Source organism: Embiotoca jacksoni, unplaced genomic scaffold (assembly GCF_022577435.1).
Source record: "Embiotoca jacksoni isolate LCO1_2020_lvr unplaced genomic scaffold, fEmbJac1.0.p SCAF_5, whole genome shotgun sequence".
NCBI lineage: Eukaryota > Metazoa > Chordata > Actinopteri > Embiotocidae > Embiotoca > Embiotoca jacksoni.
In genome coordinates this window covers 7,418,760-7,442,925 of record NW_027185403.1, presented here as the reverse complement: position 1 = coordinate 7,442,925, position 24,166 = coordinate 7,418,760, and the positions used below count along the sequence as shown (strand labels likewise).

Genomic DNA, 24,166 nt, shown 5'->3' with positions numbered 1-24,166 from the left:
CTTCGTTACGGGAGCTCCATTTGCAGGATAATAATATACGAACGTTACCGCGGTCAGCTCTGGCCAAGCTGCCGTTGCTAGAACGTTTACACCTGGATGATAACTCGATTTCCACCGTTAGCATCCAGGAGCGAGCTTTTTCGGGGACTCCACGGCTTCGACTGCTGTTTCTCTCTCGGAACCACCTGTCGAGCATCCCCGCAGGCTTGCCGGCTTCCTTGGAAGAGTTGCGACTGGACGACAACAGAATCAGCACGATCCCCACGCACGCCTTCCGTGGGCTCTCCTCCCTGCGGCGCTTGGTCCTGGACGGGAACCTGCTGGCCAACACGCGCATCGCGGACGACACCTTTTCCCGTCTTTCCAACCTGACCGAGCTGTCGCTGGTCAGGAATGCTCTGCAGTCTCCACCGGTCAACCTGCCTTCTGCCCACATCGTGCGACTCCATTTGCAAGACAACGGCATGACCCACATACCGAGGGGGGCGCTGGACGGGATGCGGCGGCTACAGAGGCTGGACCTGTCGGGGAACAATCTGACCAGCCTCCCTCGAGGACTTCTGAAGGACGCGGAAAGCCTGGAGCTGCTCCTGCTGCGGGGGAACCCCTGGTACTGCGGCTGCAACCTCCGCTGGCTGCACGCCTGGCTGCACGGACGGGGGGCGGCCGTGACAGTCAGGGGTCTGTCCTGTCAGGGCCCCGAGCCCGTTAGGGGCCAGATCCTCAAAGACCTAACCTCGCTGATGGAGCAGTGCGAAGGCCCCCCCCGCCGGTCCCAGCACCGGAGTAGGCGTGAACCCGGCAGAAAAAGACGGAGGAGGCGAGGACGGTGTCGGAGGGGGCCAAGCAGCGGCTTCGGTCCCTCACGGCAGCACCGCTTCCTCGCTGCTGGTCCCCACACAAGGTTCCCTGTTCACCCTGCGAGCCAAGCGGCCGGGCCTCGTCATGCCTCTGCCTCCGGGGGAAGGCGGGCAGGTGTCTGGAGAGGCCCTGGAGCTGACTGTAAAACCTCTCTCCTCGGACAGTGTGCTGGTGAGTTGGCTGTGTCCAGAGCCGGCACCCTCCTTCCGCCTGTCGTGGCTGAGGTTGGGTAGCAGCGCAGCTCTCGGTTCAATAACAGAGACTTTGGTTCCCGGTGAGAGGAGGCAGTATCTCCTCACGCAGCTCACCCCACGCTCCCATTACCTCATCTGCCTGCTGCCACTACGACAGGAGTCCTCATTTGGGGGCTCCAGCATGGGTTCATCTCGAGCTGGCAGCATGGACACGGACAGCAAAGAGTCGTCTCCGGCCTGCGCTCAGATAGAGACCGGAGAGGCTCTGGTCAGCTCGGGAGGGGAGGGCTCGGATAAGGAGGGACAGGACTCGGAGCTGACAGCCCTGCCGTTGGCTGGGATTATCGGGGGTGCCACAGCGTTGGTAAGCCTGCTGTTAATCTTTGGCATCTTCTGCTGGTACGGACAGAGAGCGGGTTACATATCCGGGGACTCAGGCTCGTACGGCAGGGGCCGGGGCGGAAAGCCTTATGATGACTATGTAGAGTCAGGCACCAAGAAAGACACTTCCATCTTAGAGATCAGGGGTCCTCCTGCAGGCTTTCAGATGACCGCTATGGCCCATCAGCCCCTGCAGCCAAAACTGGAGGATGTCACCTACATCCACACCATTTTCCCCTCCTCCTCCTCCTCTTCCTCCCAAGCTAACGGGACCTACCGGAGCAGCCACGGGGCCGGCAGCCTCAACGGCACCATCCTCAGCCAAACCAGCCACCACCAAGTCACCTACGGCACCAACCGTGGCTACAGAGAGGGCGGCATCCCCGACATAGATTACGCCTACACGTGATGATGCAGGAAGACACTCCCTGAGCCACGAAAGCCCCCTTGGCCAGTGGTCATTTTGTCCTCGGTTTCCAAAGTACCCTCTGTGCCTCTGCTGGTTCAATTCTGATTGGTTTGCTGAGTAGAGAAGACTGATTTCAGCTATGTTGATTGGACATTGCTATTGAGTGACAGAAGTAACAGTCCTACTATACTCTACTACTGTGTACTGCATTATACGGTAGGCCCTTCTTTCAGCGCTACTTCTAGTTATGAATGGTTACATTTTCTCTTTTGGATAGCTCAGTGTTTTTCAAACCTACTCTTCTTCTCAGCTCATAATTATACACGGTAACTTATTTGAGGTTGATATACTAGGCTTAGCTGATTTAGCAGGAGATATATTTAAAATATGTGGAAAAGGCACTTGATGTGTATAGAGATAGCTCTCATATCTTCCTACCAACTGTAAGCTCTGCGCTGTATAGATAAAAGGGATGACAGAGAGAGAAATCAGCGGTTGTTATAACACACAGATGACAATGCATCACGGTTGACATGAAAAGATGTGTTCCCAGCCCCGTCCTTTCCTCCGATTTACTCCCCTCCTTTTTTTTTTTCTTTTTTTTTTTTAATTTTTCCTCCTTTCCGCCTCTTTTTTTTTCTCTCGGCTGAGGCTCTTTCCTTTTATTTCTCTCGTGTCTTTTGTGGCGCTCTGAGCAGAGGACGACTTTGTTCTCGCCAAGGGAGCTGACAGCAGTGATAACAGTTCTGACAGAGACGGGAGACACAAACCACAGCATGGGGAGACTAATGAGAGCGAGAGAGAGAGCGTGAGTGTATGTGTGGGGGTGATGGATAAATGGATGGATGGATGGATGGATGGATGGATGGATGGATGGATGGATGAATGGATGGATGGAGAGAACTTAAAAGAAGACAAAGGAGTAGTGCTGTTCTCGGGGTTGCAGACGCTGAGAGAGGTGTGCCGGCTTAAGGCAGCGAGTGACGACAGAAGAGGAGAGAAAAAGTGAGGACTGAGTGGGAAAAAAATAAAAAATAAAAAAAAAAAGGGCATGTGACAAAAGCAGCAGGAGGTTTAAAAAAAAATAATTAATTAATTTTAAAAAAGCAACAAAAGGAAGAAGATGGAGAGTTGAGAAGGGGCGTGGGTGGGGTAAAGAAAAGGCTTTGACAATTTGAATAATGCAACATCATTACCATCCCAACGAAGCGGATGACGTTTTGCCCCGCGGTGTATCCACTGCACTCACCGGCCACCTGAGTGATAACGGACTGCGCGCTTCCTTCAAGGGCCGCGATCATTACGAGTCAAGAGATTCACTAAACTACTTCTTTTTTTCTGTTCAGTACTTACTTTCCACCTCATGTATCTCCATTAGGAAGCAGGAGCAGTTTACGCGGCACGCACGATTTCAAAGACTTCAGCGGGACAACACGAGGGAAGAGAGGCACGGCAAGACGACCCGAGAAAAAGTGATCGCCGAGACCGCGGGACGGACGACGGGCCCGACAAGAATGGCTGTTAAAAAAAAAACCAAAAAAAAAAAAACACGTCATCTCCGAAATTAGAAAAAAAACAAAAAACAAAGAGCACTGCATGTTCCCACTTTTTATTGTGGTCTTGTCAGTTTATGAAATTACCTTTGCAAATGAAGTGAAAGAAACCCAATCATGCATCTTATAATAGTAAACCCATTATCTTTTAGAGGCGGGCGAAACCTTTTTAATTGAAAAAAAAAAAAAAAAAAAAAAGTTTTAGCAGCTGTTAATTTTTTCGGGGGAAGTCTGAAAGACGCCGTCTAATTAATTACTTTTTGCTCAAATTCACTCGTCAAAATATGCGTTCAACTCGATTTAAAAAACAAAAAAGTTAATTGTTACTGCTTTTATTGGTATTCAAAAAAAAAAAAAAAAGAAAAGAAAGGGGAGAAAGATTTGAACGTAAATGTATCTATCACAGTAAATGTGACATTTATATTTTAGGGTGCTGATTGGGAAATGAATTATAGTTCAAATTATCAGACGAGAAGCTTTTGGATAATACGGCAAATTAAACACCTGATAAATTGTAATTCTTCATCACATTGATGCTAGAGTCCCATGTAATTCATTTATTTCAGCTTCCACAGTGTAAACGGTGCCGTGTTCCATCACTGAAGTCATTTTTCTAAGTCACAATGATAAATACTTTGTTGTTTCAGCTTCCTGATTGTGAGTATTTGCAGCTTTTCATAGTCGTCTGTGATCGTAATCTGAAAATCTGAATTCTTTTAATTTTTTTTTTAATTTTTTTTTTTACTGTTACTTGAATAAAACAAGCAGTTTGAAGACATTACCCCCTCGGCTTTAGGAATTTGTGATAGATGTTGTTTTTTTTTTCCACTGCTGTCTAAACATTTTATGGACCAAACAGTTAATCAGTTAATTGAAATCGATATCGAAGTTGCAGCCTCACAAGATTCCGATTGTCTCACCGCATCCGTCGTCGAACTGCCCCGACCTAAAATCTTTCAAAAGTCGAAGTAAAATGAGATCAAACGCCAAACTGCGCGCGGCGCATTCTGGGGCGGGTGAGGTTCATTGGTAGACTCAGGCCGTCCAGTTTTACAGGCCTCGGCGCAGCGTCGACGCAGTTCTGTCACCGGGGATCGCAGCCCGACCGCTACACCGTGCAATTCAACGCAAACGCGACCGCGGGGAAGCGGCACATGCTTTCTGACTGCCTCTCGCTGACTGACCCCGCTGATGTACTTTACAGGAGGAGGAACTTCAAAGGAAGATGCTATCTAACAAACAAACAAACAAACAAACAGCCACAGATTAAAAGAGGAAGAGGAGGCGGTAGAGATAGAAAATAAAGAGCGAGGATGTAGAAGGGAGATTTTTTTTTTTTTTTTAGATGGAGCCTATAAGTGTTGAAACCCATGCTTACTTTCAGTAGCTTGTTTTTCTCTTTTCCAACTTGTTACTGAGTACCAGTAATGTTGGGAGAGCTCCGGTGTGGGATTTTCATTTTTTTTTTTTTTTTTAAATGTCTGCCTTTGTTTTTTTTTGGTTGGGGTTTTTTTTTTTTTTTTTTTTTTTTTTAAGAGCACTGAAGCAGCTTCCTTTCATTCTGTGTCAAAATCCTTTTCCTTTAAAAAAAAATGTCGCCCTCAGATGTGATAATGAAAACACTCTTATGTATAAACATAAAAATGGGTGCAAAACGCTATTCCATTTATTGGTATGTCGTCTTTTTTTCTACACAGATGAATAAAGACTTCTAAAAGGAAAGGCAGTTTTCATGTGCTCTCTTGGCGTGTGCGTGTGTGTGCGTGCGTGTGTGCGTTCATCAAATCGGAAACAGAGGCGGGAGATATCAAACGATCCACTGGAGTTGCTTAAAAGAATTGAAATCAATGTGAGGCTGAGATTATTAATATGATTTATGACGAGACGGAGCGGACCTCGTTAAATCACACACACTGGATGAATACATCAGCTGCCGGAGGAATCGGGCGCAGCCCGAAGCGGACGCACGTGTTTTCAACACCCCCCCCACCCCCACCCCACCCCAACCCCGCCAACCCCACCCCACCCCAACCCCGCCCTCCCGAGGAAGTTCTGTGTGGGTTCGCGTGTTTGACGGCAGCGTCATGAGAGACGTTGGGCGCGGATGAGCTCGCGTGTTCGGGTGAAGACACGCCTCTCATTCTAAGTGAGCGCTAAATGCTTGTGCGAGCGCGGATCAATATAACGAACGGGGTGGGGAGGGGGCGGGGGGGGGTTGCTCTTCACCGCAACGACTTGAGTTCTTATCTGTCGCTACGGAGGCCCCCCCCCCCCCCCCCCCCCCTTTCACTGTCGCAGCGCGAGTGCCCTCCGGCTTAATTATTCAAACTCGCATCACGCCCAACAAAGAGACGCACACAAGAGAGCGGAGTACGTATCTGTCGAGTCTGATGTTTATTCTGGCGGGCTCAAAGCGGAGGTTTCCGTTCAATCGCGTCCACTTGCACGTCATCCGTCCAAAAATAATTACTCTGGCAGAAGGGAAAGCTTAAATTATTGAACACTTTCAAGATACCAAACTCGTTTTATGGTTTGCGGGTACAAGCGCAACAGTCGTGCGCTGCGTTTCAGTGCCTTTCCTTTCAATTGAATTTGTTTCTGAACGCGCGGCCTCTATTTCTTTAACAAATGAGCTCGACCCGCAGATGCGCTATAAAATGGTCGGTTGCATTTTAAACTCCGTGCTCAGTGTTTTCTTCACCGCAGCGCCTTTAAAAAAAAAAAAATGATTTAAAGCTGTGTCGCAAGGTAAACGTGTCTGCCGGTGTCGGCACGCATTATAAGCTTATTTAGTAAAAGGTCAGTGTGTTCCTCCAAATGCATGCGTTTGGGGGAAACGCTCGTGTGCACGCAACCGAATCTGTTTCCGCAACATAACCTCTTTACCTCAGTCGGTTGGGATACAAATGTTTTTCTACCAATGGCGGTGAGCGTACACTAAAGGCAGGGCAACAGAAACAAACAACAACAATGAAAGAGAGGCCCGAATGACCCTCCGAATGGGGCCTGAACAGCTCAGAGCTCGATGCTCCCCGAGTGCGTTTCCAGCTGTACTTTTTACTGGCCACTTGCGGTCCGATCACGGCCAGGTCACGTATGTCCGGCTTGAAAAAAGCCAAAGGGGAAACGGACCGATCGACGAGTTCACGTTTCCTTTCAGATCGAGAGCGCTCAAGGACGCAGCAGGAAAAGGACAGAAGCAGATGCACCACAGGAACAAGAGCACGCTCTGAACGGCACGACTGACTTTGAAGTGCTTTACTGTACGTAAACATCGACGCACAAATACGCGGGTTAAAGGTTTCCTAAGAGGTTTTTATATTCAAAAAATTCAAAGTGATCTTACTCTAGATCTTACTCTGTTTGTTTTCACACTCGAAGACTCGGTGCGCTTTCGATTTCTGCCTTTTGCTTGCAACCAATTTTCCACCGACATGTAATCCCAACCTCAGCTGGAAATCCAACTCGAGACAAACATGAATTTGAAATCAGTTGTTTAAGGTTGTTACTGTTGGACACAGACTTGCACACCTTTTGAATGACAGGTGGACACGTGGGTCCCGAAGGGCCGCGGCCAAGGCAGATGACAAACAATGGCGCGTCTCGTCTTAGACACGCTGCAAGGCGCCAATGAAATACCTCAGGATCAGAATCAAGGGATAAAACAACGGCAACAAGAAAACAACAAGCTGCGGTGGTCTGGGATCTTTCGTAGCGGTGGACGGAGAGGACATCAGCGGAATAAACAAGGCAGAGAGCAAACTAAGACGGCCTCCGGGGGATTCCGACTACACCAACTGTATGATTTAGGCTGTCTATCGTAGAGAGACACTTTGGCGCCACTGCAAAGCCCCTCTAGTGAGAAGGGACACAGTTCAGCCATAACCACGCTGAAAGCATATACAAAAAGAAAACCAAATTGCCCTTGTACCGCAATTGTCCTCTATCCTCTATTCAATTTCCAGCCTTGTGTTGTTGTTGTTTTTTTTTTTAAATCTTTGAGTTTAGCTTAATTATTTGCCAGTTTACTGCGGGAACCACGCTGTTAGGGAAAAAAAAGCCTCTTAAATCGGAGAGAATTAACGTAAGTAGTCTCTGCGCGCACTGTATCTGAACTAGACTGACATTAAGAGAATCATTTATGGGTTTCTTTTCCTTATTTGATAAACCATCAGACATGCGGTTTCATCTGCGGCCTGCGTGCTCAAACTGTGAAGAAAAACAGCTCCGGCCGAAAAGCGCTTCGGGCGAGCGGCTCCTGCTGGATGTGGTCTTCCACAGCTCTCAGACGTCACTCATGGTCGGCTTGCTGCCCACCTCTCCGGGGGCTACACTCTGGACCACGCTGAGGCCTCAGCACTTGTAGTTATGGCAACTTGTGATTTCTCTGGAGCACTGACTCCACAGCCTTTGCTTCTGCAGAGGCAGACACATCTCAGCCAAAGAAATAAATGAATTCCAGGAGCAGGGTAAATTATTCATTACTTAGTTGAAAATGCCACCGAGTGGATTGTGATCATACCAGAGGTCTAAAGCACACAGAACGTGCTGCTGAACTATTCATTTGTTTAAAGGTTCGAGGATAAACAATTTTATGCGAGGAAAAAAAAAAAAAAAGGGAGTTAAAAACAGCCATTAATCACAATTTACAAACAAACAAAAAGATACGGCAGGTGATATTTTATATGTTTCTTTTGGCCAACAATTAGATTAATCAACAAAATAATCTGCGGATTAATCAATGATGAAAATTACCCGGAGTTGTGGCCCTTTTCCATGGTTCCAGTTTAGCCTGTGTAAATTAGTAATTAATCTGTTGCATGTCATTTACTGTCATCACCACACTATAACAGCACCAGCTGCTAATAAAAGCATAAAAAGCAGACACTAACACAGTTTGTTTTGGTCTTTTTCACTGCATTCATAAATAACTTGTCTACATAGAAAAATGCCAATATTTAAACTGTGCAGCACTTCCTCATCGTAAGACAGTATATTTCAAAGTACATGAACTTTAACATCTCAGAATACGATTAAAGCGCTCGTCCCCGAACTACAAAACCGACCGGATTGCTTCAATACCGTTTAGACAAAAAAAAAAAAAAAAAAAAGAATTTCAATACCTATTCTACTCTAATCTGTTTCCATTTTAAAACTTGTGCTTTGATTTACGCAGGAGCAAATATCATCAGGGTCAAGTGAGCCAATACAACATCAAACTAGTTTTCGCCAGATATGTGTCTGAGCTGCAGGTGCTGCCATAACTGAAGGCTTTTCATTGTGAACGCTTCCCCGTTCTGTGCAAAGATTAACAGCACAAATATCCTCACAGGTGGTTCCACACGAACTCATCAAATGCTTGTTGACTTTGCAGAAGACACAGGAAGTAAGGGATGTAATAAATCTTTTCACTGCTCGACGTTGCAGTGATTGAGATGTCCTTCGTATCCTACGGTGTCCTTGACGTGTTCTTTTCTTTTCTTTTCATTTTTTTTTTTTTTTTTTTTTTTTAAAGACAAATTCACCCACATTTTGCTTCCAGTAAAATTCACACCAGGAGCCAAACGTCAGACCTAATTTTATGGATTAATGTGATTCATGGTTGATCACAGGTGTGTTTAAAGCAAATTGACCGAAAGAAATGTCCATACAGTGCACTGAAAACAGACAAGTATATAAGATTGAAGACTTAATCAATCCGTAGCGTGGAATATGCAAATCCAGTAAATCGGTGACAATAAACTGTTAAACTGAAAAGCAGTAAATACAACAACTAATTCAAACATAATTAAAAAAAAAAAAGTTTTTTTTAAAACATTTGGCTTTCTACAAATGTTAATGCAGTGTTACTTTTTTTTTCTCCCCAGCTGTGTCATGAAAGTCAGTAATCGGAATCTGCCTCTTAAAGCAGAGAAGAAACCTTCTATTCATGATTCAGGAATTTTCAACTACTCTTGCAGATCTCTTTAAGTTCAGAGATATTTTTAGTCTGTCTTGCACACGCAGCATTTTCAAGATTTCCCCACAGATTCTCAAGGATGTTCAGGTCAGGCCACGTGAAGGCAGCTCCAAACGCTTCAGCTTGTGTTTCTGTCTTTTCAGGTCTGCTTCAGATCGATGTGCTGCAGTAGAAACAAGCTTCTTTTCAGTTTGACTTTCTTCGCCAATATGTGCACTCAGGATTTACGGATATTTAGTGGATTCCTTCATTCTGTGCAATGTTTCCTTTGCCACCGGCTGTCACACAACCCCAAAGGATCAAATTTACACCTAACGGCCTTAACAGTTAGGGGCTTCTCCTTTTTTTTCTCTAAACATACCTTTGGTGATCGCGGCCAGAGAACAATTTTAACGTCATCTTTCCACGAGGGGTTTTTAATTTCCTTTGTGCCGAGCAGACATGCAGTTTTATCAGAAAGCTTTCGAGAGCTTGTCTTTACTTTTTTTTTTCTTTATGACATTTCAGACAGTGGAAATTATAAACTGGACATCAGTCAGCTTCATTTTAATATCCTCAGCCAGTTGTACAGCAGAGCCAGTACTAGTTAGGAGTCCTAAGTCTGAACAATATGGACTTATGAAGTTCTGAGTGTACAAGTTGAAGGGTGCCCAAACTTTTGCATGTCACAATTTTTTTTCTTCTTCCATGTTTCATGTTAAAAAGGAGTCCATTAACATTTGAAGAAAAGCTCTCCGTTTCCTGCATAGGTTATACTTACTTTTTGTTTATTTTTTTATTTTTTTATTTTCACAACAGGGGTGCCCAAACTTTTGCATTTAACTGTCCTGCTCCAACCGATTGATGAAGCTGTCCGTCACCCCAGCTGTAACCAGGGTTGCCCGTTCCACCCGTGGACAATGCCAACAACAGGATAAGTGGATAAATAGCTCCTATAAATAGTCTTGTCATTTCCTAAGTTCTGATAATGCAGCGGGGCTGACGGCGTGCGCATCGGGCACCACTTCACAACACCGCCTGATAGATCGCAATTACAAGATGGTAATTGTGTGCAGTGTGTGCTGTGTGTACTCACTGTACCCTCTGCATGTGCGTGTGTGTAATTATGTGACAAAAGCATCATCGGTAATGAGGACATGGGAGCAGACAATAAGGGGCCCCTTGTATTTGCTGGTGGAGAGAGGGAAAGAGGATTTAGGGTTACTTTAAAGCCCAATTTGGAGGTTACAATGATACACCCTTTGTACTTTGTTCGCTAAGCTATGATTACAAAGATGAGAGAAAATGGAGGCTTATTGTCGGGCAGCATTATACTTTATTATTCAAATAACACTGCCTACAATGAGGATAATCTTCCCCCAATGTGTTTTTAATTTCCATGTCTAATTTTTCCTCACGTTCTCTTGTGTGTCTCAGTTCTAGTCACAATCATTTTCACAGCTGGTTCAGTGAAACAGGGTTGAATTCTAATGTTTAAAGTCTAAATAAAAAGCACAACTCATCAATGATTGATAACTCGGTAACTAAGGTAATCATCAGGTGATTGTGGTCAATATTAAAAAGCTTTATTTTTGACTGCTCAAGCTTTCGACCGAAGCAGCCGAGGAGACAAGGGCTTTGGAGGCACAGCCAAAATCTCAATGTCAGGCTGATTAATTGTCTGACACTAAAACCAATATTTAAAATAAGGAACACTATTATTGTCCTGGGAAAGCAAACAATCACAGCATCACTGAAGAGTGCATTGAGTGAGACAGCACAGAAAACTAAACTCTGCTCGACACACGAAGAGATTTACAAGCTTGACCCCTGGCGTGCTTATTCAGTCATCCATTTTGAATGTCAAATGAGCTCCAAATCAGGTGCGTTTCACCCGAAAGCATCGACAATCCCTTGATTTTATATATATATATATACATATATATATATATTTAAATATATGAATTCAGATTTCTATTTCTTTTCAGTTTATAAAGCAAGTCTATGTGCTTTATAAGTCAACTCTCAGTCCACGGAGATGTGCACACAGTCTATATTCAGCAACAGTGCCATTAGGACGAGGCATTTGGACTTAGATACATTTGTGATGTCACAAAGCTCATGTCATATGTCTGACATCAGCACGGCCCAGCACTAAGAAAACACAGAGTGGTCCGTCCGTCGCAGAGCTAGCAAGCTACAAGCCAGATGAAAAGATGTCGTTGGCCTGGACATGTGTCAATCAGACAAAAAGTCAGCCAATCAGAACGGAGGGGGATTGATATCAATACACCTTAAAGATACAAATGCAAAAAAGGCTGTTCTTTGGAGAGATCTAGAGAGAAGCTGAAAAGAGGAGATAAAAAAACTATATTCAAATGGTTTGTTGTACTTAAAACCAGAAAAATATCTTCTTATGGAGACTGCAAATAAAACACAGCAATTGTGTGAAATATGGGACCTTTAAGATTGTTTTGGTTTTAAAACACAGCATGGATTGACAGCAGCTTACATGTCTGATCTTCTCTGTTGATCTCTACTGCACAACTCCTGATCAATTACTCTCTCAGTCAGCGTCGGAGGGTTTGGATGAAGCATTTCCCATTCCTAATCTCCCATTTTCAGGTCTACCTCATCTATCACCACGTTTTATAACTCCTTTTCTTGAGGGGCAGACACGACACACGTTAAAGCCTGATTGGTCGGTTGACGTGCAGTTTGAAGGGGGTCCTGATGACTGACTAATTGCTCCGACGATGAGTGATCGGGCTCTTTGACAATCACTTGGATTTCTGGTGAGGTTTTGATCGGCTGTGTTGGAGTTGGAGCAGCTCAATGGTCCTATTATCCCACATGGCTGTTGTCAAAAGATCAGTAATAAAGTGTGGTGAGTTTTTTTTTTTCATTATTATTATTATTACTGAGGGACTGTTTCACAAATTGTGGCTAAAAATCGTTCCTGCGGACCACACAGACTGTCATCTGACTGCAGACTCATTATTCTTGTTTTTCTTCTCACTCGTAGTTTAATTGTACAAACTAAAGCTGCCTTCGTCTATTTCTGTAAACACTGTTGAGACTGCAGTCAACTCAATAAACATTATTGGAATTGTCAATGTACGAAACCGAATGGAAAACATTCAGGTTCTCGCTGTGCAGGCCAATTAAACATGAAGTGCGAGTTATCCCAACATAAATGTTTTATAAAAATGTAGTGTCTGATGACTTTAAAAGACATGCTTTAATGCTTTAAACGCTCTGAAAACCCTCTTCAGGTTATTTCCCACGAGATATCTCCGTGCTGCGCTGGATGTTTCTCACTGGAAAAATTTAATGTGAAGCGCTTTAATGGACCAATCAGGTTTCAGCAAATAATTATGCTTTGCTAGTTTATGAGTGCCACTGTCAATCAGATCTGATTAAACCTCAACCACACATTTCTGATGAAGGATTGAGTGTAAGTCTTAATAAACAACGCATGTATAGTATGTTTTTTTTTTTATTCACAACTGTAATGTTACAGAAAACAATAAAGGTATGTGTTCAGGAGCTGTGAGTTGTCTTTTACAGCTGTTTACCTTCTTGTTTTTGTTTTTTATTCATTCTTTAATTATATTTCATATCTCTGGAAATGTGTCTTTGGCATTATCTGTTGTTTATTGTTTTAATTGCATGGTTGTGGTGATGTGGTGTTTGTGTTGTATGTTCTTCTCATGCCTTTGTTGCTTCTGTTTGCCCTCCTATTGTCCAGACACATGCCATGTCAGGGTTAATTTGCGACTGTAAATTGCCTGTAGGTGTGAATGTACGAATGAACGCTGGTGAAACACAAAATCTGAGAATTGCAGTCATTGCAGTAATTCTACGCGATATGGACAAAGTCAAATATCACAATATTTTGGACCAAATATCTTGATGTCGATATATAGTAATGTGTAGGGTTGCGTATAATAAAAAAAAAATATTCGATTACAGTAACAGTACTGATACATTGACTTTGATACTGTTACTTTTTTTTTTTAACACTAGGATTATAATATCCATTTAAAAAAAATGTACATCACACATTACAGGACAAATAGGCTCTATAAAGTATCGAAGTTTAGTATGCAGCCCTAGTAATGTGGATATAATTGTGGAAATAATAGAACAGCTACACCAGTCTGTTAAGTTCAGAAAATTACATCAATTCACTGTCATGCAGCCTTAAAACTAGGGGGAAAAAACAACAATTATGCCACATGTGGATATCACAATATCAAAAATCAATGATGATACCTGCTCTCCGTAGGCAGGGTTTGAAATTCCCTTCATGTACTCTCAAAACAACTACTTCTGTCAACTTTCATTTGTACAACATATAGTCTTACATCCAGACAAAGGAGACACACAACGCACACACACAGATCAGGGATAGAGTCAGGAAGAGGCCCTAATGCATCGAACTGAGGCCATTCAACAGCCTGATATCTAGTGTAAGCTCCCATTTGGAGCACTTAATTTGTATTCGTATGGAGCTTGGTAGCTAGCGTGCTTTGCAGGAAGTTCCCGTCAACATTTTTAATCCTGCCTGCAAAGCTCTGATTGGTTTCTTAAATCAGCAGCCATGAACGGGCTCAACGTGGATGAGGACTCAGACGTCCGGAGTCAGGCTGAACAGAACAGACGGAAACATTTTGGTCTAATCATGTCGTTGGATAACACTTTGGAAGACTTTTCTTCATTTCCTGGTCTGCTCAGTTTTGACACGGACAATCTTCATCTTCACTACAGACACAACAAACTCCACCGACGGTTTCCCATTCAGTGCAGGTGCCATCAGCAGGTCAAAATCAACCCCACAAAACAAGCCAACACATTTGAACGCAGCAATCGCCTTGATGACGGAGGCTCTGATGGGCCAAGTGCTGATAATCAAGCTGACTCCTTCTCTCTTTTACTCCCTTTTTCCCTCATCTCTCCGCATCTCCCAATCAGGCTAATGAGGCTCGCACTTCCGCCATCCCTTTCTGCTCGCTAAAGTGACAATTGATTGTAGGGGTGGGAAAGCTTTTAACAAGGGAGGGGTGGGAGAGAAATAATTAGCAGGAATGAGCTTTTCTGCAAACTCCTTCAATTTGGCTTCTCTGTTTTCTGTTTATTTACTGACCCGGACAACATCAGGGATGAACTCTCTAAGGGTATGTTAACATCTCAATGTCAGGGCGTAAATCAATCTGAAGCTGTAAACTGGGGCCCGCTCGTCCAATGCCGATGTCTCGCTGCTCTCAGGTCAAAGCTCTGCATGCGATGATGTCCAAGTTGAAGAGAAGAGAAGGGGGAGGGGTGAGGATGAAACTAACAAACCAGCGGTGAAGCCTTTCTTCCATCTTCCCACTCAAATTGAGACACAAACTGGACATTGGGGCATCTCGCGGAAACTTGAGGCACTGAACCTTGAAAGCTCAAAAATGTTCACTGCACAGAAAGCATTAATGTCGCTGCCCAAATGACCAGTAAAGTGGTCTTTCTGACAGTTGTACCGTAATTAACTCGGACAGATCTAGACTGGAAAAACTAGAGCAGCAACCCTGTCTAAATTCATGCGGCAGCCAATTCACAGAGCCACTGCAGCCTCCAAACATCACCCATGGCAAAGACACAGATACAAAAGGACAGAGTGGACGTAACTTCAGTGCCGTGAGGAAAAGTGGGAGACATGAGCGCAGATCAAAGTTAGGCTAAGACGAGAGCCAGGGGTGTGCGTGTTAACAAACCTCAAAAAGAGCAGAGGGACTAGAAAAGACAAGCAGAAATCTATAGCTCAACATGAAAAGAAATCACATTCACAATCAATGTTTTAAAGTTGCTTTTAAAACGAATTTGAAGCATACAGAGCCTGATTACTCACAGTGGTGGAGCTCAGCTCGTCTAAAGCCTCAAAGTTATGAAATACGCCCACAGCCTTTCATTTATTTTACCATCAAAAATGAGCCACTTGAAGAGGCTGTGTAAGAGTCATTTTCTATTAACTTGATACGTCGTTAAATGGTATGGAGGATTCATTGAAAATCCTCAAAACAAATACAGCGAGCTCAGATTTTATCTGACTCCAGAAGCAATATTACGCTACATAAGGGTAAATAGCATGCATGTCTCCTTACTGACAGACAACTTCATTAGCATTAAAGATTACAATTTAAATTAATACAAGAAACTGTACAGAGCTTCCAGCCTTCACCAAAGAAGAAAAATACGTATTAAAAGACATTTATGATTAAGACAGCAGTTGTGTTAATGCTTGAAATCCTGAGATGCCCTCTGTGAATCAAAGATGACACCGGTGGCTCTGCACTATTGCTTAAATTGATCCCAAAGCACTTAAAAGCTTCAAAATGTTCCACTCTGATGACATGAATTCAACTGCAGGTTAGAGTTTGTGGAGCATGTAAATTAAACAAAAAATGAATCGGCAAACATTTTGATTTACTGATTCGATTTATCATGTTAAAATGCCAAAAATGTATTGGTTTCCAGGCTCTAAAATAGGAGGTTTAGCTTTTTTTTTTTTTTTTTTTTTTTTTTTTTTTTTTTTTATCTTGCAAGATAACAAAAATTATTTTAAAAAAAATTATGTCACAGCATCAACCAATTCCTGATGTCTCTATCTATTTTGCTCATTTTGACTGTTTGTCTACCTTTAGATTGTCGTTCCCTCATTTTCCAGCCGATTTTCTGCTCTTCCTTTCATTCCCAAATCACTTGATCTTTATCTATTCCCCCAATCAGCTCACTCTGGGAATCTATTGGGCTTTAGTGTTCTTACATCCTATTTTCTAGCTGTCTGCTTGTTATGACCAATTGCCTGCAATTTTTAGATCTTCACCTGAGTATCCTCTTGCTTTTGTTGGCCTATTTTGATTGAGTACCGATGGTAGAGGACATTTATTCAAGTACAGTTTTGAGGTACTTAGAATTCATGTGGCTATTTACATTTCATCCTACTTTCTACTTTTAAAGCACTACTTTTCAGACCAAAATAATTATGAAAAGGTGTTAAGTAAATGTTTTTGGCAAAATGGAGGTTTCATTGACATGCATGATTCAAGTGAAAGATTTCCAGTGAAAAACATTGTCTTCACTTGGAGACTAATGGGCTAATAGAGAACTTCATCAGGAAGTGGAAAGGGTGGACCCCAACAAGTCAAATCAATAAAAACAAAGTTACTTTGAAGTTTACATTTGACCTGTTCACGAGAATGTGACGAACAATCAATCTGTTGCCAGCGTGAAGGCCAAAAGACTCAACAGTTGGCCTGTCACTATATTACATAATCACCTGATCGCAATTATTTCAGCTCACGACAATCACTTTGTACAATTGTACAAACTGAAACTAACAGAACTGTCATATTTCCGTTACTGTTTCCAACGTTTGAGATTCAACTGGTGCTCTTTTGATGACATCGTCGTGTTGTTCCCTCTTCTGCTATAATTAAATGGCACGAGTGGTGAGTCAGCTCCACCATAGCACATTGTTTATCTTGATTGTTGGTACTTTTCGAACGCAATTTCCTTGTATATTTGAATAATAATAGGCCTTGTTTCTTTTCCCTTGTTCCATATTCCTGACATATCCTCCCAGTGCAATTTTCATTTGCAAAGCCTAAAGGGCAAACAGAAAGTTGTTAAATGCCAATAAATGGCTCTTCATCTTCATAGGGTGTATTATTAAACTATGAGGCTTATATAATAATAGTAGCATAAAAAGACAATTAAATCATGGATTGTAATTATTTGGATGACAATTAATTGTCAACAATAATTGCATAAGTTATTACTATAATGTTTGTATGTACAGTATATTTTGTACTCAGCACTACCTTTGACCCTGCCTATACCCACTGCTTACTGTTGACCTCACTGATTAAAATCCATACAGCTCAGTCTTACTCTGATGGATTTTCCCTGCACACTGTTTTATTGGCTTTTGCACAGCAAATCCTCTTTACCCTAAAAAAAAAAAAAAACATGTTATGTCTCCATTTGGCAGACGCTGCACAATGCTCACCACTAAAATTGCATTCGGGTTTAGTAGCTGGTCGAGGAGAGGGGTAGTCATGGCGTTGCTAAGTTTCGACAGCACATCATATTTCCTCTGAATCTGAAGCTGCATCGGCGATGCCAATTTGCCTCTGTAAGTGCTTATGTGTACAGACGGTTGACGGGCATATTGTAAGAACGTGTCCATTAGCGCTGCTTCACAAAACACTCAGTCAGCGCAGTGGGGATACTGCTATAGGAACTAGAGCTAAGAAAGTACAGTTACGACAGCAGGGAGAAACAGAGCAGTTCATGAGGGATCTGCAACCTGTTCTGCTTCAGAAGAGCAGCAGATGAACCCATTTAACTTTTTTTAAGTAAATAACACAACTCTGGATTTATTCATTTTTACAGAAGTAGAAAGGTCACCGAGGAGCAAGTGGTGGATTTTTATTGTATCTTTGTTTAATTTAAGTTTCAATAACGCATCACAGCCTACACACCTAATATATATATAGAATTTTATAGACTTTGTTTTTAGTCTTTCTCAGACCACACACATGCACAGTATTCGTCTGCAATATGAAACTTGGTGTGACATTTTGCAGCTTGTAATATGAGCCTGTCCTAAGAGGAGTTGACAAGCGCTCAGGGGTGGATGTATGGTAACTGCAGCAAACAGAGATAGAGAACACGCACTGTTGGGACCTCGGCAGCACGAGCAGTCTCTGTTCTGGGATTTCCATCACCTCCTCAGACCCTCGTTACTACCGCAGAGGCTGGGTGGAGCACAACAAGCTGCCTCCCCTCACTGAAACCGCAGATAAGCGTCAGTCATCTAAGGATGAAATACACCCTTGAAAACGTTAATTCCTCTGGCGGAGAAAACAAAACAAAACGCTGGCTACAACTTCATTATCCTCTAATAGCTGATACATGATGTACATATTTAAAACAAACAGACTATCAACAGCTTACGCACTAGAAGCTGGACTAGATACAGTGGCATTCAAAGTAGATCTGTAAAAAATATAAATCACTTAATCCCTGGCCTGATGCTGTAAAATCCCTTATAAAGTGGTTAAGCATGCAGAGATTCCCACTGTATGTCCCCTATTACTGTAGTCAAATGAGAAAAATGCTGCTCAGGTGAAATCTGAGAAATAATTTCAGCTTCTCCAAAGCAATTTAGAACAACAAGTCAGGCCTGACAATCTCCCATACACACTCGAGCAGCGTGGCGAAAGCGGGGACGTCTGCCAGGCTGATTTTGGCGCTAAGCACAGCGCTAAGCCCCATTGACAAAGCCAGCTAAGAATCAGTGAAGCCTTGCAGAAGGAGTGTGACGCTGTGCCTCTGTTGGGAATGCTCTTGTCAGGGGCTCTACCTGCAGAGCCGAGGGTTCGGCTGTTTTATCCTCTTACAATCACCAAACAGGATCACCGAGCACATCCCTCTCACCTCTCTCCGCCAGCTGTTCCAGTCGAAAGTCTGCTGCCTGTCGGCCCGTCTGAGTTCACTCATCCGTGACTTCCCAACACACCGATCCCTTCATCCCCTCTAACCCCTAAGACCGGCAGCCCCACTACAGCTTCAGGACATCATCCAGCGAGGACATCTCTGGAATCAATAAAAGATGCTCCACTGCTGGCTTGAATGTATATTTCAACTGAAGGAAGCATCCAAGCTCAAAAAAACACTGATGATCAATTTATAATGCACACCCCATGCATCCATCCATCCTTGTATGGAGCACAGTAATAATGAAAAATGAAGGCAATACTGGGAGGTTTGTGCTGTTCAAGGATTTGTCTGATTCAAAATTTATAATATCTCCATAGAACAATATTTGTTTGAACCATTTACTTGTCTTAGATCAGTTTCTTTACATTTAACATTATGTTGAAGATACAAAGGTCTGACTACAACATGAGGTTTTCCCACAGAAAGCCTTTCTTTAAATAGCAAAAAAGCAAAAGAAATTCAAGTTGCAACCAACTGTTATTTTAATTGTTTATTGATCTGATGATGACATTCTCAATTAATAAAATAAACCATTAATAATTTAGGCTGTGAAATCTTAAAAAAGAATGGAAAAATATTCTGCCACAATTTATTTCAGTCCATTGGGACGACTTCAGTTATCTTGTTTCATCCAACCAACAGTCCAGAACCTGAAGATATTCAAGCAACTGCTAAATGTGACCAACAAATTTGTGAATCCCCACATTTAAAAAACTGTAACAAGGAATATTTGGTCATTCTTGCTTGAAAAATGACTGAAATGGTTAATTGTTTATCAAAGTAGCTACTAATTAATTTGTTGTATTAAGCCATTAATGATTGCAACAATATTAAGAATAAAAGATTTTAACTCCCCAAAACTATCATTTGACTTCGAACTGAGTCTGCTTCTGTCCTTTGTATTGATCGCAAACCTAAACTTCTATTATTATTCCTGGGGAGTCGAGCTTCAGGCTTTGATCACCATCTCAATAATTCTTTGAATATCACACAGCTTTCCGAGTCTGCCACAGAATATTTGATTGAGCTTGCACTTTCCTTCTCTCAAGAAACGTGGGCCCTCCTGAACCACCAGGTTCCTTTCCAAGAACCGTGACGTGACACTGACGGTACCACGACGCATTTCGTGGAATCTGTAGGCGAGATGTGGCTCCCCTTCACCTGCCTCATGACTTTCTGACCTTTCCTCCCTCTCCGTCCGTCAACACACCGTCTCTGCTGTCCATCACATCATCCCTGCTTTCTTTCTAGGTGTCTTATCTGTGAGGACGTTACAGTATCTATGGTCCCTCCTACTCTCATCCTGTCTGTCACCTGCGGGCCACAGAACTACCGGCTCTAATCTTTTATATCTCAGCTGTTGCCACAGTGAGTGGGTTACCAGCGGCAACCAAACAGCTTTATCTCTGACCAGCAGGGGAAAACCTGGGAAACACTATCGCATACACCCACAAACACACGCAAACAACATGCAAACATACACCCTGTCAGAAATTATAACCCCCACCCCCCCCCACCCCCCACCCACCCCACACACACACACACACACACACGCACACGCACACAACCACACACACGTTTACAGAGCCAGCATTATGTTTCTGGCACAACCTGGTGCAGCTGAGCACGCGTGCACACATGCAGAGACTTACATACATGTAATCTTCTAAATGCATCTAAATACATGTATAGAGGTGTCACACACACACACACACACACACACACACACACACACACACACACACACACACACACACACACACACACACATTTAGTCCGGTATAAAGACACATTCAGCTTTATGTGTGTTGTCTGTTTTTGGCATAAGCAGGTGCAGCTGAGAACAGGTGTACGCACACAGACTTCCATGTATGTTATCTTCTGAATACATCTAAACATATGCAAAGGTGTCTCACACACACACACAGAGTCCTGTATAAACATAAACACACACACACACACACACATACACACACTCCCCATCAGCAAGCAGAAATTGTGACGATGACAAGTGCTCTAAAGACTGAGATAGCAGCAGAATATTCTTTATCACTTGACGGTGAGCGGCTTAATTTAGGGACAGTTTTTTATAGTCTAGCCTGAAAGATTTATTAGCTGACTCTGCTGCCGCATTTACTCCAACACACCAAGTTAGCCGCACAGAAAAAAGGAAGGACCTTCCACAAAACTAAAGAGAGAAGTTATCAGTTCAGTTCTTAAATCGTTTTCAATAAAATTTCAATTCTGTGTGGAGAAAACAGTGGTCCAAAATAAATGGCATTTAATGTCAAACACGATAAGCACCACGGCGACTAAAAGTAAGAGCTGAAATGGAAATGAGGAATAAAACTTTTGTGGGTGAAAATGCAGCTCAGTAGAGCTAAGCAAATTTGCATTTAATCAATTTGAAAAAAGGTCTTAATGCAAAGTTAGTTGCCGAGACGTCGTTCCCGCGCACACACACACACTCACGCATATACACTCCAAGAACTCATCACTCCGAAGACATTTCATTGTGCAATCCATCTTAATCAGCTAGCCCATCAGAGACAATATATCCTCCCCTCCATCTCCCTCTGCTTCTCCAGACGGAGTGATTGAGGGGTGTAAAGAGGAGGATGTTTCTGCCCACCGTCTCCTCCCCACATGTGCCCCCCCCCCCCACCACCACCACACACACACACACACACACACACACACACACACACACACACACACACACACACACACACACACACACACCACCTCCTCACCAGGACAGCTCTTAAGTGCTTGTGGGTTTTTATGTTTGTAGTGTTTTATAGGAGTGGGCAGGAGCCAGGGGCTGTAAAAGTATGGAAGGATGGGGGGGGAGCGGGGGGGAGGAGGAGGAGGAGGAGGAAGAAGACGGAGGAGGAGGAGGAGGAGGAGGAGGAGGAGGAGGAGGAGGAGTGGAGAGTTACTGTAAATCCAATCTTTATTGAGAGAGACACAAACGACAAACAGCGCTCGCCAAGCCTCCTTGTAACGCCCTGCTCACCTGATCAATAAGTGCTGACTGAGGAAAGGAGAGAAGGAAGAAAGGAAGAAAGGAAGGGAGGGAAGGAGGGAGGGAGAGAAGGAGAGAAGGAGAGAAGGAGTTTCCACCTGTTAATTCATGAGTCTTTGGTGCCCTTCTGTCTGCATCTGTATGCATCCACGCATACAAGTGTGAGCTTCTCTGTATGCGTACGTGTGTGTGTGTGTGTGTGTGTGTGTGTGTGTGTGTGTGTGTGTGTGTGTGTGTGTGTGTGTGTGTGTGTGTGTTTCTGAGTGTCTGTAATCAATTGCTCACCACAAGCAAGGCTGGAAGCCCCCCTCCCATCCTACCTACCAGTCTGCCAGTACAGCATATAATTGGCCACAGTTGGCTTCAATTGAATGTTCGCTGCCTTAGGGGCTAAATGATGCTTTAAGGCCTTTCAGAGCAGCCAGAGAGAATCCACAACACTCCCCTCCACATGTCAAAAACTACAGGCGCTGGTGTGGCTGCTTTCTGACGCTGGAAGCATTTCTGTTCATTCAGCAACAGGAGAAGTTTGTGGTTTTTCTATATGAGTAAAACTAACCGTCTCCATGTCTGCACTCTGCTCTCCTTTATTTTAATGTCATATCTCTTTAAGTGTGGCTGACATCACTCAAAGCCTCTTAGTCAATCAGTTAGTCACTGAGTGAAAAGGTCAGCCGCTTAGTCAACAAAATGACCACAGAGCCAGTCGGCTGGCCAGCCAATCAGTCGAGCAGAAAAGGATGATCGGACTACGCTGCCCAAAGCTCCTTCGAGGGTACCCTGTACCTGCTTGTTGCCATGGCAATGCAGTCCAAGATTTAAATACGAGACCGTGTCCTCTCCCTGCCTCTCTTTTATCTTTTCCTTTTCCCTCCTCCAGACTCTAGCTTTTTGTCAGTCGGTGTGCTGACTCTCTCTCATGCTCTGTCTCTCAGTCATGTTTCCTCGGGCGCTGTTGAGTTCTTCAGCCTCCCTCCCTCACCTTGCCTCGTCCTCTCTGCTAAATGACACTTTACTAGCTGTTTCCTCTTGTTAATTCCATGCTACTTTGCATCCCGCAACTCTGTAAAAGCTCTTGTAAAAACACACACTCGAACACAAAAGTCGCCTCTCCGTACACACGGACAGTTATCTAGTGTAAATACACGCATAATTACTTAAACATTTAGAGGCAGATGCGTGCATAAATGCTTTGCAAGCTCGTACACAAACGCAAGCAGAAGCACTGTGAATGAGTCAACGATCAACATATTCACTGGATGCTGGCACAGTGTGCACCTGCTGACAGTCAGCTGCCAATGGAAATCTATCATTTTCTGCTAAAGCCTCATCATCGAGCATCATTTAGGCGTGCTGGCCTGCCTCCCTCGCCCCCGATGCAGCGCCTGTGCCAAGACACCGATTAAATTTCCCCCAAATGCCCAAACATCCCTGTGGGAAAAGGTCGTGAATGAATGAACTGGCTTCTGGCTCCATCTAATGGTCACTTGAAAGACTCTGACCCTACATGTAGGAGCCTGAAAACAACAACTGATGAAACGAAATCAGCCGAGATTTCAGTCTCCGAAAACACGGTTTAGAAAGAGGAGAATTAAAAATATATCACGATAAGGTTAATACAGCATGTTGCTGCTGTTATGAGCCTCCTCTAGGTTTGTCTCTACTGTTATGATGGTTGATATTACAGTTTGTTTATTGTTTTATGTAACTGAAAAACTGGTTTGTCCACTGAAAGCCCAAAATAATAACATCTCGGCATTCATAAAAGTGTTCCCCTCGTGCGTACTCCTGACGAATGTGGTTTTATTGACACTGGTACAAATTCATTCTCTATTTCTCTGCAAGATTTCTTATTTTCTGGGGGAAACGTTTCTTTTATTTGTATTTTATTAGAGTATATCTTCACTTTTCTAGCATGGCTGATGAAAAAGTGGTTCAGAAATAAGAAAATAGGAAAGAGGACCCAATAAAATGACACCATCACATAAATATTTGACAGAAAAAAATTAGCAACTATTTTGATCTTAGATTTATCATTACAGTCGTTTAACAAGCAGACATTGAGACACACTCATGTCAAACTGAAGATATAAAAGACATTTGCAGGTGTCACTTGGGTCGTCATGGACATTTTTCACTGTTTTAGCACTTGGTAAATTAAATGATAAATGGAAGAACTGAAAAAAATCATCAATGGGTTACCGATAATGAAAACAATCCTTAGCTGCAGCACTAGCCAGTGGATGCAACAAATGT

The 24,166-nt window shown here is 43.3% G+C and overlaps 2 protein-coding genes across 4 annotated transcripts in view; one reads left to right on the top strand and one right to left on the bottom strand.

Annotated features, from left to right (window-relative positions):
* The window catches only part of flrt1b (fibronectin leucine rich transmembrane protein 1b), a 33,130-nt gene extending 28,010 nt beyond the window's left edge, over positions 1 to 5,120 (top strand). The window contains 2 exon segments of the mRNA XM_069171303.1: positions 1 to 763; positions 765 to 5,120. The exon segment at positions 1 to 763 is cut by the window's left edge and continues 370 nt beyond it. Of these exon segments, the coding sequence (XP_069027404.1) occupies positions 1 to 763; positions 765 to 1,845 (1,844 nt within the window). The 3' untranslated portion in view covers positions 1,846 to 5,120.
* The window catches only part of macrod1 (mono-ADP ribosylhydrolase 1), a 114,885-nt gene that overhangs the window by 86,800 nt on the left and 3,919 nt on the right, over positions 1 to 24,166 (bottom strand). The gene's annotated exons all lie outside the window — the stretch shown is intronic.